This window comes from Ochotona curzoniae, unplaced genomic scaffold (genome assembly GCF_017591425.1).
Source record: "Ochotona curzoniae isolate NIBS_2020 unplaced genomic scaffold, NIBS_Ocur_1.0 scaffold_2453, whole genome shotgun sequence".
Classification (NCBI taxonomy): Eukaryota; Metazoa; Chordata; class Mammalia; order Lagomorpha; family Ochotonidae; genus Ochotona; species Ochotona curzoniae.
The window spans coordinates 28797804-28819125 of NW_024467094.1; the positions used below are offsets into that span (position 1 = coordinate 28797804).

Sequence of the window (21322 nt, forward strand, 5' to 3'; positions counted from 1 at the left end):
AATATGGCGCTTCGCCCTCGTATTTCACACGTAATGACACGAGATGGCTTCATTTGGAAAGAAAACGCGGGCGGCAATGTGCGTGTGTGGAGGTGATCCGCAGCCTACCGCGGGGCACAGGGTACGTGACCTCCCTCCCCCCCCCCCAAAAAAATAAAACCCCAAGTTAGAATGGCCCGGCTTTTGTTCAAAGGACTGCGCTCCGGGCCCGCGGAGGGTCAGAGACTTGCCGAAAGAAATCTGCCCGGATCGAGCGGCACCAAACCCAGCCCAAAGAAAACCGGTGGTCCGATAAGGGGCCGCAAAGCCCCAGCTCCAAGCCGCCCAGGCAGACGCTGGGGGAGCAGGGCTGTGGTTGGGGGCCTAGCACCGGCTGGGGAGGTCCGACGCAGGACGGCGGAGGCGCGGCTGGCAGAGCTACGGCTGCTCACTCACGGCCCAGGCCGGTGCCCCAGCCCGCTAGGGCAAGGCATCCGGAGAGTGGGGGGAGCAGACTCGGGGTGAAGTGGGGGGCTCCTCCTAAGTGTCAGCGGAGCTAGCTGGGCGCCCGCTCCCGGGCTTCGTGGGAACCCATTAGGTGCCCCCTCCCCTGCTGCGGTGACCTTTCAGGGACCGGTACCTCTACCCTGATCAGCTCCCTCTTGGGGACAATTTTAGGGGCCTGCGCAGTTTTTAAATGAAGGCGAGGAGAGATGGCTGTGCACCCTGCCACCCCCAATCCTCTGGTCAGAGCGCTGGGGTCAGTTGTGTTCACTGTTTCCAGGCTGAAGTTTGCAGGGCCAGCGAAATCCCTCCATCGCCAAGCAGGGCAAACCTTGGATCCACCAACCCCGCCTGGCGCCCCGCTCTCCTTCCCTCAACTACCGAGGGATAGGAGCAAGCTTCTCCACACCCCCTCCCGCCCCAATCCGCGCCAGGTAAATCCCTCCGCAAAGAGTGCATGGAGCGCCCCCCTGCCAAGCTGCAGCGTCCTATGAAACCCCAACTTCTCCCCCGTCCGCGTCACTTCATCTCCCGTGGGTGGCTGGCGCTGCTGTTGTTTAATAAACATCTTATGTCAAGGGGACAGAGGGAGGAAATGAGGGCCTGCGGGGTGGAGGTGCAGGTGGGGGGGGCAGGACCACCTCCTCTTTAATTATCCAGTCGGGCCTCTCCGGCTGCTCCCCGGGGCTGCGGCTCCCTCCCTCCCTCCCTCCCGGACGCGCCCGGGGAGAGGGCTCCGCAGCCCGCGTCCCTCCCGCAGCTGCCCGCCGCTTCCCTCCGCCCCCGCCACCCCGTGGCGAGAACTGCGCACCCGGCCCCGCTCCCCCTGCAGAGGCGGGGGCGGGTGGGGGGGGCAGGCGGCGGGCAGCTCCGGCTGAGGTTACGTGGCCGCCGGAGCCCTGACGTGATAGCACATTGCATCAGCATAAAACAATCCATCCTGGATATGGAATGCGGTGAGGACGGGTGACAGCGCGAGCGCAGCCCCCTCGCCCGATTGATTTATGTCGGAGCTGACGCTTTATCAGGCAGTCGGCAAAACTTTGACCAATCATTTTGCAAGGAGCGCCGAGCCGGGCTGCTCCACTGTACTTTGTTGGCTGAGAAGTTGAGCAGGAGGTGGGGGTTGGCGGGTGGGGGGCTGGGGGGGGTCGCGTCCGAAAGCCCTCACACGGGTCCCGGTGCCACCTCTCTCCGTGCTTGGGCGCCGCCGCGCGAGCGCTTCCCTTCCCCCTGCGAGCGCACGGATGATGTCTGAGAATGTCCATTTCTGGGACGCTTAGCAGCTATTATGTCGACTCGATCATAAGTCACGAGAGCGAGGACGCGCCTCCAGCCAAGTTTCCTTCCGGCCAGTACGCGAGCCCCCGGCAGCCGGGCCACGCGGAGCACCTGGAGTTTCCCTCCTGCAGCTTCCAGCCCAAAGCGCCGGTGTTCGGCGCCTCCTGGGCGCCGCTGAGCCCGCACGCGTCCGGGAGCCTGCCGTCCGTCTACCACCCCTACATCCAGCCCCAGGGCGTCCCGCCGGCCGAGAGCAGGTACCTCCGCACCTGGCTGGAGCCGGCGCCGCGCGGAGAAGCTGCCCCGGGGCAGGGCCAGGCGGCGGTGAAGGCGGAGCCGCTGCTGGGCGCGCAGGGCACGCCCGAGTACAGTTTGGAAACTTCGGCGGGCAGGGAGGCCGTCCTGACTAATCAAAGACCCGGCTACGGGGACAATAAAATTTGCGAAGGAAGCGAGGACAAAGAGAGGCCGGATCAAAGTAAGTTATAAAAAAAAAAAAAAGTGAGGAAATACCCAGGCCGACGGCCCGGCGAGGGGGAGGGGAGAGAGAAGCCATAAACTGCGGACAATGTGAGGGGGACAGCGCGACGCGGAGCGCAGAGCGAGCCAGGGCGGAGGAGAGAGGAAGGAAGGCAGCAGGGAAGGGAAGGGGCGGCCGCGGCTGCCAGCAGGGCGCCGCCCCCACCCCGAGTCCTGCGGGCGGGGGGCCTGGGGCCGCGGGACGCGCTCGCCTCGCCCTCCGTCCTCTCTTCCCATTCTCTGGCCCTGGTTCCGGGAAAAGAGACCGGCGACGGCCGGGTCGGGAGAGGAGCTGGCGAAGGCCGGGGAGGGCGCATGGCCACCGTGCTTGGAGCCCTCGGGGCCCGGCCCCGGGACCGAGAGGCTGGCAGGGCTGCCAGCGCCACGCGCAGACCGTAAAAGCCGGCCGAGGGGAAGGGGCGGGGGGCTCATTAGGATTTTATTTGCGATGCAACAGCTTGGCGGAGGAGCCTCCGCAGCCAGCCGGCCGGGGTCGGCGCCGGGCGCCGGGAGGGGCGGGGAGGCTCGGGCGGCGCTGGCGGAGCCCCCTCCCGGGGGCGCCGGCCCCTCCCGGGAGCCTTGCCTCGGGCCACCGCCTCTGCTCCCCGCGTCCTCGCCCCAAATCGCGGCTTCCTACCTACTTCCACCTCCCCACACCTCCCCGCGTGGCTCTCCGCGGGGCTCCTCGGCTGCCCGAGCTGGGGCAGGTCCGCCCCGCGGGGAGTCCGGGAATCGCTTCCGAACCTCCTGGCCGCCGGCAGCCTGCGCGAGTGGAGGAGACCTCCCCAGGGATCCCGGGGAGAGGAGGGGCAAGAGGAAGGAGAGAGAGAGAGAACTTTCCGCTCACTTCTCATCCCTCCAGGGGCACACCCCCCCCACACACCCTAAGTCAGCTGAGAGGGGAGGGGAGCCCCCGCGTTTGGTTGTTTTAAGGTTGAGAAGGGCAAATTGGTGGGGGGGGGGTTGTTGGCCCCAAACAATAACCCACAGGATGGTGGGTCGGTACCCCTTAGGCTTTGAGGGAGTGGGCAGTCAGCTCGCCCTGCCCACCACCAGAAGGGTCCTGGGAACCTTGTGGGGGCGTCCTTGCTTCCCCCAGGTCCCTGGGGGTCCTGCCACCTCCATCCTGCCAGGCTGGCATTTGGGGACTCGCCTCTTTCACTTACTGGCATGCAAACAGACTGTGCCCACCCCTAGACAGACACACACACACACCTACCCCAGTTCCCTTCATACTCTATCTGGAAAGCCATTATATCAAGGCGACCATTTGGCTAGGATCAATTATTAACAAATTTTTTCCTCTTCCATATTTAATGTGGCTGCGGGTTGCATCCCAGGCAGTTGCATTAAGGAAATAGCACACATTGAGTTGGTAGGACCCGGTTCCGAGGACAGGATGAGCAAACTTTTTGTTTTTTTAATTTTGGACAGTCAATGCTTCGCATGTGGGGAGAAGGACAAGGACGGTGGTGTTGGTGGAGTGGTTGTGATGTGTGATGAGCTCCGTTCTGGTTGGCAAGTTCTGTGTCAGAGAGGCAGGCGGAAGAGGCCCCAGTGTGTGTGTTGGCGTTCTTTGTGCCTCTTGGGTCACCCTGTGTGCTCTGCCCTGCCCCACGCCGCCAGGAACCCCGGGGAGGCTGGGTGTGCTATGGCCTCCCCCTGGCACTGCAGCCGTTTTGCGTCCTAGTTTCCCTGAAGTTGTATTGAGAGCTGAACAGCAGACCGAGGAGATACTATTGCAGCCATAAGTTATCCAGGAGCCCCTGGTGCTGCCCTGTCCAGGGGCTGCTGTTGATAAATGGATCCAATTGGGTTGTGTGTGAATTGGCGTGCGCTGGGGGTTTGTAGCTCTCAGTGTGGACCGACACGGGTGTGTGGCAGTGAGGGTTGGGGCAGGGGACATAGCTACATAACCCCGGCCTTGCACTGGCCTGCTGCCATGTGGCCTGGACAGGCGTGGGAGCGTGGGAGAGCTGCACAGGAGCCCCCTTGCCCTTGCACTGCTACCCCTCACCTCTCAGGGCCCTTGAAGTCAGCCAGGGTGCAGTGATGCTGGGGGGCGCCAGGCTGAGTTCTAACCTGTTAAAGGTGCACGTGGAGGACTTGAGCAGCTCAGCGTGGGTCTGCAGGGGAGTGTCCTCTGCGGAGGCTTCTCACCTGGGGGAAACCCCTGTCTGACAGCCTCTTCTGGGGGGGCATCTTAGGGAGTGGAGACAGGAGGACTGGCGGGAGGGGGGGTGCACGCCCCAGTAGTCCAGGGCCCTCCCCTCCCTTCCTTCTTTGATTCTGTCCCTGCTTCTCTTTCAGCCAACCCCTCCGCCAACTGGCTGCACGCCCGCTCGTCCCGGAAAAAGCGCTGTCCCTACACCAAATACCAGACGCTGGAGCTAGAGAAGGAGTTTCTGTTTAATATGTACCTCACCAGGGACCGTAGGCACGAAGTGGCCAGACTCCTCAATCTGAGTGAGAGACAAGTCAAAATCTGGTTTCAGAACCGGCGGATGAAAATGAAGAAAATGAATAAAGAGCAGGGCAAAGAGTAGAGAGGGGCCCGCCCCAGCCCTTCCCCGTCTCACTCTTATTTATGCAAAGGTTGCAAAGCCAGTGCTGTCTGGAATGTGTTTGAGTGCATGGGGAAGGGTCTGCCTCTTCTGAGACCCCCGTATCTGTTCCCACACCCTCTCTCCCCTGCCTCGCCCACCCCACTCTCCCAAACACTGCCCCCTGTGCCCCCAACCACGGCTGGAAGGAGTTAGTGTTGAGTTAGAAGGTAGCGGTTAGTTGATCCCTAAGAGGGTGACAGGGGAAGACAGCCCTGGTGGAGCTCGGGCGTCCTCCTGGGAAGCCCCAGCCCTGACTTCCAGCTGCTCCCCCTTCCTTCCCCGAGCCCCACCCCGAGTCACCCAGGGACCCGCCACTGCTTACAGCCCAGAAGGCACACACTCTACAATGCCTAGGGTGCATGGCAAAAAGGGGAGGGAGTGGAATCCCATGAGGTGACACCCCCCCAGTCTGGCAGAACAGCCCCCAGACCATCTGGACAGCTGAGGTTCTAACCCAGATGCAAAAACACAGCAGGGATAGGTCTGGAGGCAGACTTGTGGATGAGGTGCCCTGCTAAGGTACACACACTGTTCCCTGGGGCAGACCCAGTCCCCGAGAGAGTAGGGTGGAAAAGACAGCCAGAGTGTGTATATGAAGATCTCCCTAACTGCACACACACACACACACACACACACACACACACACACACACACACTTTGGTGCAGGAAATGTTTAATTCTGCATGAACTTTCCTTTCAACTAAGGGATGTCCTGCAGCGGATGCTTAGAGCCCTGTCATTGCCATCCTGGGCACGCCTGTGCCCCGCTGCACCTAGAGTGTAGCTTTCCTTGCTCTCCACCTGTCCCGCATCCTGCATCCCACATCCTCGTTAGATCTGAGAGCAAATTGGGCAAATCCACCTCGTAGCAACGTGTCTAGAGGTCCTGTATAGAAACTACCCCCCCCCCACACACACACACGCCACTCCCTGCTAGGACAACCCCGCTGTGGACAGCAAGGCCCTGGAGCATTGATTGTGAATTGATTCTGGGAGAACTGGTCGGGGGACCGGGAGCAGCCGAGGCCCCAGCGCTCGCCCGCTCGGAGCTTAGCGTGTTCTTCCCCTTCCCGGCCCCTGTGGAGGACCCCCGCGATGCCCAGCGGCCGCCCTGCTCCCTCCTGTGCGCCCCCCGGGAGACCCGGCCCCTGTGGGCTTGGCTTCCAGCTCGGCCGGTCTGGGTGGCGGGTGGCGGTCGGCGGCGGCACCGCTGCTGCTGTTCCCTGTTCTGGGAACAGGCCCGCGCGCAGGGCCCAGAGGCGCCGCTGCACCTCAGCACCAGGAGCCAGAGGACCCCCCATTTCTCGCCCGCTCCCCGCTCTCCACCCTGCGGACACGCGCCCTTGCGCCTCCCGACCCTGCGAGGGAGGGGGCACTTCCAGTAGAACTTCTTCGCTTTGTCCTTGGCTGTCGTGAAATTGTGCTCGTGTTTTGTGATTTCTTTGGGGGGCTGGGGGGGGTGGTGGTGATCGTCTCGCTTGTTAGTCGTTGCTTTTAGGGTGGGAGGAGGGAGGGTTGGGGTGGGTAGAAGTGGGGGCGGGTGAGGAGCCTAAGAAGCTCTGTTTGTTTTGGAAGAAAAAGAAAATAACAAAAAAATATATATATGTCACTCTAGACAACAAATCTCTCGTGTCTTCTTTGGTGCTGGCCATAAGGAGAGATCCCCACGGTGCCCCTGGGTTCCCCCCAACAATGCATGGACGGCTGCCCTGCACAGCTTCGGGTTGCTTCGGGAGCCAGGCCCAGAAAGTGCAAGGACAGGGGACTGCGTCTCTTTGGGCTCTGGGGTCGCCCTCAGTTGCCCACCACCCAGCGAGCCAGAGGGAAAGCCCAGCGCGCAGCATGCGGCCTCTGAAAACACTTCCGGTCTCGGCGTGCGGAGAACCGCACCTGGGTTTGGCCGCCACCGCACAGAGAGGCCAGGGCAGAAGGAGGAAGCTCCCCGCAGCCTCTTCCTGCTTCCAGGGGTGAGGCTAAGGCCCCCGGGAGGGTGGAGGAGCTTTGGGGTTAACGGCACCCCGCCTGGGGTCTGCCACGTACACCCCAAGGTGGAGCTGGGGCGCAGCACCCCCAGACTGTGGAACGGCAGGCCGAGGGATCCGGGTCGAGGTCAGTGGGCCCCTCCGTGTCCCTTTTAGACCTTTCTGTTCCTCCCTGCCCTGGCGGATCGTGACGCCCAGCGGTTGTACCCGCGCCGCGGCCGAGCGCTCCTCCGCCCGCCTCCCGCCGCGTTCTCCCCGAGGGACACCCCCGCACACCCAGCAGCCCGCCCAGACCCTGCGGGCTGGGGCCCAGGTGAGGCTCGAACCAAGGCGAGGGCCACGAGCCTGTGACCGAGCCCAGAGGCTAGGCCTACCCTGATCCAACGAAAAAGAGAAAGTGGAAAAAGACGCAGCCAGGCCCCGCCAGGCTTCCCGCACGCACGGCGGGGAGGATGCCCCGTGTGGAGGTTCCCAACAGAACTAGAAAACGGATCTGGTTCTGCCGCGGGTGCCCTCCCTGTCCTGGGTCCCCGGGCCCGGCTGGTGCTGAGAGCAAGCCAAGGAGTCCGGCCTCTGCTCAAAGAAACCGCAAATAAATAAATACACATTTAAAAAGAAATAAAACCAGTGAGACTGGAACCCGCGGCGCAGCACGGTGGGGTAGGGGGCCTCGGGCGGCGGCGGGGGTCTCTGCGTCCCGAGCTGGGGCGGCTTCCTTCGGAGACAAACAAAATCGAGGTGGAGGCTCGGAAGCCGGAGGTGGGGAAGTCGGTTGTCATAAAAGAGCGAGCGAAAGAGTGAGCTAGCGCTATTCCGAGAGAGAGAGGCCGGGAGAGTGCGCGCGGAGAGAGGCCGGGAGAGGAATTCAGTGCTGGGCGCGCAGCAATAAAAGAATATGACCGCTATAAAAGTTTATAGCGTATAAATTTCTGAAGGTTAAGAAACTAAACAGCAGCAAAGCAAACAGCGAAGGGAAGCTTTCCGGAGCCGAGCGGCCGAGCGAGCCACACGCAGCTGGGTCCCCGGGCTGCGGGCACTGGGGAGGGGACAACGTGGCCCATGGCGGGGCAGCCGCCCCGGGACTGGGACTGGGGGTGGGGGAGCGATGGAGTGGGCCCCAGCGGAAGGGGGCAAAGAGAGGAAGGGAGGCAGGGAGGGTCACTTTGTAACGGCCAAAGCTTCAGTCCGGATTCTGGGGTCTTTTGTCCAGAATACAGGGTCGCCAAGCAGAAGGACCCCCCCCCCACACACACACACAGAGGCTCAGCGCGCAGGTCTGCGGGGATGCCTCTGAACTCTTCCACAGTTTTGTCTCTTTCTTCCAGGCCTCTTCCATCCCTCTGCCCCAGGAAATTCCACCTGTTTCTCTCTGGGGTTTGTAATGATCCTGAGGAGTTGGCAAAGTGCCCTTGTCCCTCTCTGTTCGGGGGTCAACGGTGTCTGCCAGAGAGTAAGGACTAGGTAGGAGGATGAAGAGAGATGCAGGTAGAAAGAGGGGAAAAAAAGCTTAGAGCTTCTTCTTCCTCTTTTACCCCTCCTCCGTTTTTTCTTGGAGCTGATCCGCACGATTTCATGAATCGTTTCCAGATGCCAATCCCTCTTCTTTCACCTCCCTTTTTTCCAGTTAATAATCAGAAGTTTTTCTGGCTGGTGGTTGTGTGGCTGGCACTGGCGCATTTTGGCAGCATGGCCGCTAGATGGCAGCCTTGCTCCATGCGAAAATCCCCGGTGCGGCCGGCCGGGTTCGCCAGCGGCTCTGCGTTGCACCTTGCTCGGCCTCGCATCTAGGAAAGGAGCGCTATCAAAAGTCATGAATAATTTGCACGTAATAAAAATATAGGGTTCGTTACGGCCTCCACCCCCATCCTACTTTATAGATTTCAGGTACAATCGTGTCCCCCTCTCTCCTCCAAGGGTCAGTGTTCTGAAGCTGCTCCCACGAGGGCCGGTTCATTGCTCCTCTCACCCATTGTGGCCGCCAATGCGTGCAATCGGGGGATAGTGGTAATAATAGGAATAATGGGTGCAAGCCCAAGAGAACCGGTTCGGGCGACTGAGCCTGTCCACGGAGTGGGGAGACAGCTGTGTCTGCAGCGGCGGGAGAGCGGGGCAGGTGAGCGGGCCCGGCAGGCGGTCGGAGGTCCACAACCCAACCGTGGCGGCGGCCAGGCGGGCGGCTCAAGCCGGCGGGGGACCCCGGTGAGCCGGCCAGGGGCTGCCCATTCGGGGTGGGGACCCGAGCCGTAGCTTCCGCGGTGCTTTGCAAGCCAGTAGAGCCGCAGCTTGTGCTTTGGCGCCGGCTGCGGATCCCTTTGTGCGCATGGAGTCCGGGCCGAGCGCGCAGGACAGGGGGTCCCCGGTTCGGACATCTCCTCGGGACGTTTCTCCGAGTCCCGTATTGGACCCCCCCCCCAAAAAAAAAAAAAACAGCGCGTGTGCCGAACGGGAGTGGGATCACCAGGGGCGGAGGGGACCGGGAGCTGCAGCTCCCACCGCACGCCTTGCGGCTACCAGGTGAGGCTGCGGCTCCGGCGCGCAGGGCCGGACCCCCGGCCTGCCTCTGGTCCTGGGCAGTAAAGATACGCAGCCTGAGGCCTGGACTCGGACACTTTTCGTTCGGGGCGCCGTGCTCCGTCTCTGCGGTCCTCCTCGTGTCCTCCCGCGGTTGCCCCTGCAAACCCGCCTGGAAGGTGAGCGCCCCGCCCCCAGCCCAGCACCCCGGCACCCCACCGCAGGCTTGGGTCTGCACCCTGCACCGCGCGCACCCGGGCAGGCGGAGTGTCTCCCCCAAATTGAGTTTCAACACTATATCTGCGTTCTACTGGGTGTTTATAAATTATCCCCTCGCTCTTTCTTTCTCTCTCTCTCTCTTTTTTTTTTTTTTCTTGTAATAGAAACATTTCCCTTCCATCAGGAATTTCTGGCACGGAGTAGGGATGATTGAGAACAAGCCGCTGAATTTCCACCTCGTCGGTGAGTTCTCAGATCATCATCATAAAATCCCCCGCAGTTGATATAAAAAATTGGTCGCATCCTCAACACCCTAACTCAGCCTCCAGCAGCCTCACTTGCCCCCTCAGCTGCGCCTGGAAAATTCCAGACCCTGGTTCTTCTCTCCCTTTTTTTTTCTCTCTCTCTCTCTCTCCCCCCCCCACCCCTTCCTTGTAGTCCCTCTCTCATTCTCACCATTCACTTGGGAAGGACTGAGTGACCCCATGGATGACCCCCTAGGAAAAGGTGCTAGCTTCGTTTTTTATTGGGGTGTGCGAGATGACCCCCTAGGAAAAGGTGCTAGCTTCGTTTTTTATTGGGGTGTGCGAGGCCTGCAGAGGTGCTTCTGGGACAGCAAATCGCTATCTCCCCCACCACCACCCAAAAAATACCCACGTTGGGCTCTGCCCGAGTTGCTGGAAATTCTGCTGTCTTCTTTCTCCCTTCCTTCCATTTCCTTCTGTCCCCATGCCCTTGGCTGAGTAGTTTCTTCCACAGTCCACTGGCTCCGACCCTCTGCCCCAGGCCTTCCAAATCCTGGCCAGCACTCCAGAGCTGAGACGGAGGGCAAGTGAGAGGGCATCGGGCAGCAGGCTCCTGCTGCTGCCACCCGGGCCTCAGGTCCCCAGGCCTGCCCGGAGAGCCAGGTTTAAGGAGAGACCCCCAGACGGAGGAGACATAACTAGAGATAAGTGGGGAGCCCTGAGGCCACCCCCAAGGCCAGGTTAGGTAGTGGTCCAGGCACACTACCACTGTCCTGAGGACACAGGACCAGTAACTGTTGCCTTGTAGCCACCGAGGGCTTGAAGCAGCAGCGGAGAGCTCAAAGCAACAGCACCAAGGCCAGGTGGCAGAGCTGGGGTGCCCCACGCCCTTGGCTCCTTTGGAGGCATTGATGGGCCTGGCGGTGCCCGTTCTGAGGTGGGGAGGACTGTAAGAGGCAGCTGCTGGGGAGCTGGCTGGGCACAACCTGGGCTAGATTTCTGGGCCCCAAGGCCTGGGTGCAGCTGCAGGGCAACCCCACAGGGGCATTATCCCAGTGGTGGCATCGGTGTCCTTCCTCTCTCACCCAGGTGCCTGGTGTGCTGGAGGACCTATAGGAACCCCCCACACCCCGTGCCTAGCATTCACCCCGGTAAGGCCAGAGCCAGTTAAATGGCTTAAGAGCTAAGAGGCAGCTGCCAGGCCACGCCAACCCCGGCAGCTCCCTCATTGGGAAAGTTTCTTGTCCCTCTCACCAGCCCTCTCCAGGCCCTCTCTCAGACCCCCTGACCACTGCAGAATGAAGGCCAGTTGTGCGCAGTGGCCCAAGCAAGGTGGAGAGGGGCCTGTGGGGGTGGGGGTGGGGGCTCCAGGCAGGTGCTAGACTCCTGCGAGGAGAGGGAAGAGTTCTGAAAAGTCACCATTTGCACCGAAAAACCCCATAATCGGTCTCATTTCAGCTCCGTTACCCCCACGGTGCTGCGGCCCGGCGGCGGGGGCTATGGAAGCTGCGGTTTTATAGCTGTAGAGGAAAGAACTCGTAAAATGCTAACAGCTTTTATGCGCTGCGGCATCAACAACAGACTTCGGCTTTATTGCGTTTTATAGTTTGTTAAAGAGTTTACAGCCGGTTTTGGGGGGCCGGTTACCCAGCCAGCTCCCTCCACACGATAGTTAAACCTTTATCAATAATAAGGAAATTGATCATTAAAGCTTTAAATATGACTACCTCGTTTGTTTGAAAATATGTTTAGGAGAGGAAGCTGTATGATTTGATAACTTGTATTAAAATACCAATTACATTTATAGGACCTTTTAAAACTCGGCGCAATTAAAGCGTGTTCTTTTACATTTTTCCGAAGCGACCCTGACATTTAGAAAGACTCCAATTGCCTCGTTAAAATCGCGAAATTAACAGCGTGCCTCCGCCTGGCGCTTGTGTCTGCGCGTGGGTTTTTTCCGTGACTTCCCCACATCAGTCTTTGGGGGTGGTCTGCGAAGGTATTTGATTTGTTGCGAGGCGAGAGATATCTCATTAATGTAGGTAGTTAAACAGATTTAATCCGTATTCATTCTCTCTCGCTCCCTCTCCCCCCTCACACCCCCTCTCCTCTCTCTCTCTCTCTCTCCCTCCCTCCCTGGGTGTTTTTTTCCTTCCCCTCCTTTTTTTTTTTCCTCCCCTCTCGCTTCTCACTCCCTGGCGCTCGCTCGCTCGCTCGCTCTCGCTCTCACCCTCGCTCTGCGTTCTGTCCGGGAGGAGTACTGACAAGCCAATAGGATGCGGGGTCTGTAATGGATGCAAATGATCGCGAAAAGACAGTGCAAAATATGAAACAACTCATTTGCAGGGAAGTAAATCACCGAAAACTGTTTATGAACTGGCATCCCTTCTTCGAAATGTGAAGCGTGGACCTCTTTAAGTGGCGGTATATTTTTGTGTGGGGGGTGGGGGGTGGGGGGAGGGCGCGCGAGCCCAGGCTGCCATGCAGGCTTAGACGTGGAGGCTTCTCCGTCCTTTTCTATTCCTGGAAATCACAAAAAGTGCGGAGGCTTTGAGATCTTCTTCGCCTTTTCTTTTTCTTTTCTTTTTTTTTTTTTTTCTCCTCCCTTTCCCTCTCCTTTCCTGGCGAGGGTGACAAGGAGCCGGCGAATCCGCGTTTTTTCTTCTCTCTCTCTCTCTCTCTCTCCTCTCTCTCCCTCCCTTTCCCCCTCCCCACCCCCTCCCCAACAGCCCCCAACTACAGCCTCCGCCGCCGCCGCCGCCTCAAAATTCAATAAAATGAGCTCTTATTTCGTCAACTCACTGTTCTCCAAATACAAAACCGGGGAGTCCCTGCGCCCCAATTATTATGACTGCGGCTTCGCCCAGGACCTGGGCGGCCGACCCACCGTGGTGTACGGTCCCAGCGGCGGCGGCAGCTTCCAGCACCCGTCGCAAATCCAGGAGTTCTACCACGGGCCGTCGTCGCTGTCCACGGCTCCCTACCAGCAGAACCCGTGCGCCGTGGCGTGCCACGGGGACCCCGGCAACTTCTACGGCTACGACCCGCTGCAGCGCCAGAGCCTGTTCGGAGCGCAGGACCCGGACCTGGTGCAGTACGCAGACTGCAAGCTCGCCGCCGCCAGCGGCCTGGGCGAGGAGGCCGAGGGCTCGGAACAGAGCCCGTCGCCCACACAGCTCTTCCCCTGGATGCGCCCGCAAGGTGAGCTCGCGCCGGGGCCGGGGAGGCCCGGAGGCCGGGCAGGCGGCCGGCCAGGCCAGCACCTTTCGCTCCTGCAGAGACCGGGTGCCTGGCCCGCCGCCTTCCCTGGCCTCCTGGCGGCCTCGCTTTCCCTCCTGCTTCCTTTTTTTTTTCTCTCTCCTCCCTCCCTTCCTTCCTCCCTCCCTGTCCTTCCTTCCTTCCTTCCCTCCTCTCCCTTTCTTTCCCTCTCTCACTTGCTCTCTCCTTTTTTTTTTTTTGTTTCTCTCTAAGGGGACACTAAGCGACATTTCCTGAATCCATAAACCCCTCACCCGGCCTTACTTTTTTTTTCTCCTCACCCTTTTTTCCCCTTTTACTGTTTTATGGGGGGTTGTGGAGAGAGGGCGGTGGGAGTGGGGGCGCTCAGCTTTTGCACTTTTCGATTGCTTTATAGTTTAATTACCCTGAAGAAACTTTTCTTCTGGGGCATGGGCTCTGCGGTCTTTATAAGGTGGGCCCATTCTCCCCCCACCTCCCCCACACATCCTTCCTTCTAAAGTTTATGGCACTTTTCATAGATTTGAACCCCAACCCCCCACTCAACTCTGATGCGGGTTATCAAGGGAGGGGGGGTCCCCTTGGAGTCGGTGGTGGCCGAACCCCTCACCGCCCCCCGCCCCGCACCCCCTCTGCTGAGCTCGGCCTCCTGGCGCCCCCCACCCCCGCGCCCTCGCTCCAGGAAGAAGGTCCCCCTGCCAATATTATACTGGTCTCCTAGGCTGGTTCACGAATCTTCCAACCTTCCCCGTGTCTGCCCCCTCCCCCGATCTCCCCTCCCCTCCGTCTCGCCCTTTTCCCCCCTTCCCAGCAGCCGCCGGACGCAGGCGAGGCCGGCAGACTTACAGCCGGTACCAGACCCTGGAGCTGGAGAAGGAGTTCCTATTTAACCCCTATCTGACTCGCAAACGGCGGATCGAGGTGTCGCACGCGCTGGGACTGACAGAGAGACAGGTCAAAATCTGGTTCCAGAACCGGAGGATGAAGTGGAAAAAGGAGAACAACAAAGACAAGTTCCCCAGCAGCAAATGCGAGCAGGAGGAGCTGGAGAAGCAGAAGCTCGAGCGGGCCCCGGAGGCAGCGGACGAGGGCGACGCGCAGAAGCCTGAAAAGAAGTAGTGGGCTCCAGCTGGGACTGCCAGGGCCGCGGCCGCCCGCCCGCCGGGCCCGTCCGAGCGCGCCCGGCCCCGCGAGCCAGCGGGCCCGGGGCCTCCCACCGCAGCGACCCCGCCGCGCCAATCCCCGCTAGTGGTAGTTTCTCGTAATAGCTTCTGTGTGTGAGCTGCCGTGGATTCTCTTCCCTTCTCTCGGGCCTGGGGCGGGGGTGGGGGGTCGGAAAAAAAAAAAAGAGAAGGATTTCCAGCAAGGACCCCCTCGCCCCGCGAGGGCGAGCGGCTGCGGCCCAGGCTGCGCCCCCCCAGCGCCCTCCCCCTTGTAAAAAGCTTCCTTGTGCAATGGTCTTTTTTTTTTTTCTTTGAACGTGCTTCTTTGTAATGACCGAGGTACCGATTTCTGCTAAGTTTTCCCAACAACATGAAACTGCCTATTCACGCCGTAATTCTTTCTCCCTCCCTTTCTCTCTCTCTCTCTCTCTCTCTCTCTCTCTCTCTCTCTCTCTCTCTCTCTCTCTCTCTCGCCGCGTCCTCATTTCCCCTCCCAGCTCCTCTGTCCCCACCGCCGCCCCCACCCCCCAGCTCGCTGGCTTTCTCTCTCTTGCTTCTCTCTTTTCCTCCCCTCCTTTGGTTTGACAATTTTGTCTTAAGTGTTTCTCAAAAAAAAAAAAAAAAAAGGTTACCTTAGTTAGCATGCGCGCTGTGGGCAATTGTTAAAAGTGTTCTTAGGTTTACTGTGAAGAGAATGTATCCTGTATCCGTGAATTACTTTATGGGGGGGGAGGGAGGGAGGGCTAATTATATATTTTGTTGTTCCTCTATACTTTGTTCTGTTGTCTGCGCCTGAAAAGGGCGGAAGAGTTACAATAAAGTTTACAAGCGAGAACCTGAGACCGGCCCGGCCCTCGTTCCTCACTCACTGCCCCGCGCCTCGTAGAGCCCGGTTGGGGGGCTGGGGGCTGCGGGCTGGGGCGGGGAGGTGATGGGGTAGGGGAGCCGGTCACCGAGCTGCTGCTGTGCCGGCCCAGGCCAGGCCGCGAGAGGAGGGGGCGAGGGGGGCGGCTGGCGGCAGGTGGTGCGAGTCCCCCGGCCCAGGGGCGCAGGGGGCGAGGGAGGCGGCTGCTCGGGATTGGTTGGAGAGAAGGACGAGGGAGGGGAGCAGAGAGAAGCCCCCTCCCCTCGCGTTGGCAAGGCCGCCCAAGCCCGGGAGACCTCGGCACCCAGGGCGCGCGCCGAGGAGAGGCGCCACCGGGGGGCTGCTGGCTGCATCCCCGCGCCACGCCACCCCCTCTTTGTTTCTCGGAGTGCGGGGTGTGTGTGTGTGTGTGTGTGTGTGTGTAGTTCGGGGCTGCTGAGCACGCTGATATTTGTATTTCTCTGCAGCTGCGGCGGGGGCAGCGGGAGGGGAGGGCACAGGCCCTTCCTCACTCGGCCTCCCTGGGACGTGGCCACCTCCGCGCGGTTCCGAGGCGGTGGCTCGCCGCCTTCCTTCCTCGGCTGCCAGGGCTCCTCCTGCAGCCGCGCTCGGCCTGGGCATCCGCCTCCGGGAACCGAGAGGGGAGCGTGCCTGCGCCGCGCTCCTCCCTTCCTCTCTCCCCACCCCCACCCACTCCACCTTTTCCTTTTATTATTATTATTTTTTTTTTTTCTTTCTGAAGCCACCAGACAGCGCCGTGCCCAACGCCCAGGGAGGCCCGCGAAGCCTCGCTCCGTGTGTGTCTTCTGGGGGCGTCCGGGGAGCCGTGCGGCCCACCCCGCTCCTCACCTGGGGAGGACCAGGCCGACTGGCCCCGGGCCCCGGGCCGGGCCTCCTCCGCCGTCCCCGAGCCGCCGACCCGGCCGCGCGCTCCGCCCCTGCGTTTGTCTCCGGCTCGGGAACGCGCTCGGCAAGTGGCTGGGAGGGGGCGACCCCCAATCGCACGCTCCGAGATTATTTATTTTCACTTGCACTCAACTTCTTTCTCCCTCCGCCTCCCTCCCCCCCCAAATCTGGCCTGCAAGCTGCCTCTAGCCTGGGGGAGCGGGTGACAGCGGCTCCCCGAGACCCCCTCCAACCCCAAGCCACGGGGCTCGGCTCTCCCATCCATTATTGATCATATTTTATAAATCCAACGCCACACAATTTTTTCCACATTACCGGGGAGCCGTGGGGAGGCCGTCCGGCCATTGGCGGGAGGACCATCACGTGGGAGGGGTCACGTGGCCCAGAGAGGAAAAAGGGGGTCCTTTTTGGTGTAAATCTGGACTCTAATTCTGTAATATATCAAGGAATCTCGTAAAACCGACACTAAAACGTCCCTGCCTACAAATCATCCGGCCAAATTATGAGTTCATTGTATTATGCGAATGCTTTATTTTCTAAATATCCAGCCGCAAGTTCGGTTTTCGCCACCGGAGCCTTCCCCGAACAAACTTCTTGCGCCTTTGCCTCCAACCCCCAGCGCCCGGGCTATGGAGCGGGTTCGGGCGCCGGCTTCGCCGCCTCGGTGCAGGGCTTGTACCCCGGCGGGGGGGGCATGGCCGGCCAGAGCGCGGCCGGCGTCTACGCGGCCGGCTACGGGCTCGAGCCGAGTTCCTTCAACATGCACTGCGCGCCCTTTGAGCAGAATCTCCCCGGGGTGTGTCCCGGCGACTCCGCCAAGGCGGCAGGCGCCAAGGAGCCGAGGGACTCGGACTTGGCGGCCGAGAGTAACTTCCGGATCTACCCCTGGATGCGAAGCTCAGGTAACGCAGCGCACGAGCCGTCCTGGAGCCGCAGCGGCCGTGGTGGGGGGGACACTTCCCCAGAAGGCGCCCCCCCTTTCCGCGTCCAGAGTTCTCCCGTGTTCGGGCATCCTCCCCGACCTCGCTGGACCCCGGGGCACCGCCCCCGCCTGCCCCACTCGAGCGGGGTGCTCTCCGGCTGGCTCAGCCTCCCCCGGCGGATCTCTCTCCTCGCCCACCGACGCCGCCGCGGCGCTCCGAGCCCCCAGCCCGTCCCGTCCCCCGCCCCCCAACCCTGCCTCCTGGCCTTTTAGCTTTAAATATTTATCAGCAGCGCCGGCACGGGCTGGAGACGAGGCCGTTTGTCTTGCGAGGGAAGGCTGGGGTTTGCAGAGAATAGCCATTAGGGTCTCCTCCGCCCTCCTCCCTTCCCCCCGCCGGGGAACTCGGCTCAGGGTGTGTCCCCCCCCTACCACCACCCCCAGTATGGGGGAGGGGGCCACAGCGCTGAGCAGCTCTCCCCTCCCCCTTCCTTCCCAGCCAACCCGGCTCCCCCATGATTCCCATCAGGACAATTAGAGGTGGGCTCCAGAGGCCTCGCGGGAGAGGGGGAGGAAGGGGAGAGGAAACCAGGACCCAGCCAGTGACACCAAACCAGACAGGCAGGTGGAAGCAAGGGTGCTGAGACTGGCAGAGCCGCGGCCCCTGAAGCCCCCGCCCCCAGTGAACTTGCACGGTCAGCAGCCTGCTGGAAGCCACAGCTCGTTCCCTCAGGAACATTTCCCAGGACTCCTAGGCACCTCTGGACATCTGGCCACCAAGTTTAGAGGTGACCCTGCAGAAAGGCACCCCTCCTCTTGGGGCGAGGGCGGGAGAGGAGACAAAGCAAAGCTGCAGAGTGTGGGCCACCGTGATAACAGTCCCTGCTGGGACACCAAGAGGCCAGGGGATCCATGTGTAAGGGAGGGGTGTCCTGGTCAGCCAGGTCTAGACAGATGGGACTTGGAGGTGGTTGGGGGGGGGGGTCAGTTCCACAGCTCAGAAGGACCAAAATCTGTGTCTGAGGCTCGCAATGCAGCCAGAGTTGGTGGCCAGGAGGCGCCCAGCTCTCCCGCCATCAGTATTGGTGGTCACAGTTTCCATTACCTGTTTCATAATTCAGCTGCCTTTCCAGTTGATTTATCAAAGCTCCAACTTTTCTTCTCATAAACATTTCAGTTTGGCTTTTATCTGACTTGAAAATAAGCCCCCTTGGCCCTCCCCCATCTGTCTGCCCCCCAGGAGGGCTGGCACCAGCACCTCTCCCTAAGGTTGGGGGGGGGCCTGCCACCCACCATCCACCACCTGGACACTTCCTCCTCTCCGCCTCTCCCTGCCTGGAGGCCCACACAGGTTGCCTTGGTCAACGGAGCTGTCTGACCTGAGTGGCAGCTGTCTTTGGGTTTACTTCATGCTCTAAGGAAATGTGCCAATCCTTGCCTCCACCTCCTTCCACAACGTGGTGCGGTGTGGAGGGGATGGAAGCTGAGCCCGGGAGACCCCTTTGTCTCCTGTTCTTGGGAAACACACTTCCAGGGTCCCAAGCACAGCTTCCAATATTCCTTAGGGTCAGAGACAGTATCCAGAGGGGGCAGGCCTACTGGCAGGTGGAAATGGAGGCCCCTCTCCCTTCGCCTCACATTGACCCCTGAGGAGCAAGGCTTCCTGGAGCCGGGAGGAAGATCTCCTTGATGTTCAAGACAGACGTGTAGCAGGTTGAACCAGACTTCTAGGATGGAGATTGGGCATGATGGCCTGGGGAGCCAGCAGGGAGGCCATATGCAGGCAGGCTTAAAGAAAACAGTAGCGCACAGGGAGGGGAAGGGATGGGGCTGGGTACCAGAAGGGAGAAATGGGTGCGATGAGAATGTTCTAAGCGGGGGAGGGTATGCAGGGGAGCTTCTGGAGTTTTCTGCGGCCCCTGAGTTTTCTCCTTTACAACCCGCCGGCAGGGACAGACCGCAAGCGAGGCCGCCAGACCTACACGCGCTACCAGACGCTGGAGCTGGAGAAGGAGTTCCACTACAACCGCTACCTGACCCGGCGGCGGAGGGTGGAGATCGCGCACGCCCTGTGCCTGACCGAGCGCCAGATCAAGATCTGGTTTCAGAACCGGCGCATGAAGTGGAAAAAGGAGAACAAGTCTGCGGCGGGCCCAGGGACCAACGGGCAGGACAAGGCCGAAGCCGAGGAGGAGGAGGAAGAGTGAGGGACCGGCCAGAGGCAGAAGGAGAGAACAGAAAGGGAGCGAGGGAGACGCCCAGCTCTGGGAACTGAACCAGGAAATTCAGATCAAATAGGGAAAAAATCGCAACAGCTCTATTTAAGTGAAAGCAATGTTTAAGTGGTGTAGAGCGAGAGAGAAAAGAGAGATGCTGGTTCCTCAATACTGTAAAAAAAAAAAAATACTACCTATAGTGTCGAGTTTGTTTTTTCACCATATGGGAAGGACATGATCTACCTGTTCTGTAGCTTTCTGGAATCCATCCCCGTTTTCTATGTTGCTGCTGTAACGTCTTTGTAAAATTTTGCTGTTTTGTAAGCTCCCCTCTGACGCTGTGGACCGTGGTTCTGGACTAACCTGTGTGGCATCCCCTGCCTTCCAAACCTGCCCATTCCCAGTAGTGGCACTGAAGGGGCTTTAGGGAGCCCCCAGAACCCACGTCCTGGCCCGTTGTCCCCAGTGACCCTGACGCAGCGCCTTCTCCTGACAGATCCCCGACTCTTTACATTCGGTGTGTACCTGAAGGATGACAAAATAAAATGCAATTTAAAAAATCAGCAGATGCCATATTTTCTTTGTCTCCCCAAATCCCTCCGCTGCCCACCCATGTCCTTGTGTGTCCTGTTGACCCCTGCTCTGGGGGGTTTCCAGCTAGCGAATCCCACCACCCCACACACACTTTGCCCTTAGGATCTTTCACACAACCAGACATACCGTAATGTACACAATTACACTGATCTGCAGGCCCACGTAGTGTCTAAATAAGTACACAGCCACATCTCTCTCTCTCCCTCTTTCTCTCTCTCTCTCTCTCTCTCTCTCTCTCTCTCACACACACACACACACACACACCAGATTCCTGTGTTTCTAAAATGGTCGCGCTGGGCCTTCCTAGGATCTGCATGCCACACCCAGGGTGTGCGCGCTTCACCTCCATTCACCAGCTCTCGCAGAGGCCAGGATAAACAGCGCTGCACCTTCGTATGTCTCCGTAGAAAAACACACAGATCCACTCTTGCCCCCCAAGGAAACGTCTCAAAGCCAGTCTCACATTGATTTTTCCCCCAAACAGAAAACCCCTAGGTTGCACGGCCTCTCTTCCTTGCTGCCCTAGCCTCGCAATCGGGCTACGAAGCAACGCCATCGCCAAACCAGAATCCGCAGCGCTAGGCTCCTCGCGAAGGAAGCGACCAAATCCACTCCCGCCTCTGGTGTGGTCTGTGGAGGTGGCCAGGCTGGGGAGGGGAGGCCTCAGGGAGCCCCCCCATTCCAGGCCGGGCCTGTCTGCGAATTTCTGCTTCCTTGCTCGCTTGCTCCCCAAACATCTTCCGAAAGAGCAGTTATTTGGTTGCAATTTATTTTTGATGTCACTTACGTACATTTATTTAATTTTAATTCGACACAGGCGACCCAAATAAACATGTTTCATGTGCACGGGTTGGATGCGGGACAAATGAGCCCAGGGCGCGAAAGGCAGGGCTTTGCAACTTTACCGGGCTGGAGTTTCCGCGCCGCTCGCTGCCGGGAGCTTCCTCTGCGCCGCCGCCGCTTTGGAACCTCCCCTTGAGCAGAGAGAAAGGCGAAACAAGGAAACACGTTTGGGGAGAGGTTATTTCGTTTCCTGCTTTTGGGCACTGGGAGCACGAGTCAAAATACAGGGGGGATTTTAGAGACCCTGGGAAGCAGTGGCGATTTTATGTGTGTGGCTTCCAAAACACTCCCCTGATTGCAGGGCAAAAACCGAGACACCCACTGTTTTTCTGCAGGTAGGTCTCTCAAAGCTGATTTTAAATATTTATTCGATTACAAACCCTGGATTGCTTTCGTTTCTAAAGTAGATCTGGGACAGCATGGGTGGGTGGGAGGTTGATTTTATGAGACCCTGTTTAAACTGAATTTGTAAGGAAAAGGACTCAAACCCGGGCGTTCTTCTCCAGACTGCAGAACTCCTTGGAAATCCCCTGAAGCTGTTTTAGGGATATCGCCTGGGGCCTGGCCCTGAAGGGAGAGATACCAGAATCAGGCACGTTCCTCCCTCTGTTTTTGAGGGGTAAAGCAGAGAACCCGGTTTTAGATTCTGCTTTGACCCCCATCCAAGCTACCTTTTCCTTTGGGGTCAAAAATAGGCCCTGGATGGGTAGGTGGGGGTATCTGGGACTAG

The 21322-nt window shown here is 59.8% G+C and overlaps 3 protein-coding genes across 3 annotated transcripts; all 3 read left to right on the plus strand.

Moving 5' to 3' along the window:
• The first annotated feature begins 1657 nt into the window (after positions 1–1657).
• Positions 1658–4998, plus strand: HOXB9 (homeobox B9). Its single transcript, XM_041000755.1, has 2 exons — positions 1658–2242; positions 4594–4998. The coding sequence occupies exons 1-2, from the start codon at positions 1744–1746 to the stop codon at positions 4827–4829; spliced, it is 735 nt and encodes a 244-aa protein (XP_040856689.1). The 5' UTR covers positions 1658–1743; the 3' UTR covers positions 4830–4998.
• A 7028-nt stretch (positions 4999–12026) lies between these two features.
• Positions 12027–15086, plus strand: HOXB8 (homeobox B8). The gene is made up of 2 exons (XM_041000352.1): positions 12027–13047; positions 13895–15086. The coding sequence occupies exons 1-2, from the start codon at positions 12624–12626 to the stop codon at positions 14200–14202; spliced, it is 732 nt and encodes a 243-aa protein (XP_040856286.1). The 5' UTR covers positions 12027–12623; the 3' UTR covers positions 14203–15086.
• Positions 15087–16426: 1340 nt separating this feature from the next.
• HOXB7 (homeobox B7) lies at positions 16427–19241 on the plus strand. Its single transcript, XM_041001306.1, has 2 exons — positions 16427–16919; positions 18890–19241. Exons 1-2 carry the CDS (start codon positions 16520–16522, stop codon positions 19144–19146), a joined length of 657 nt encoding a protein of 218 aa, XP_040857240.1. The 5' UTR covers positions 16427–16519; the 3' UTR covers positions 19147–19241.
• Positions 19242–21322: the final 2081 nt, after the last annotated feature.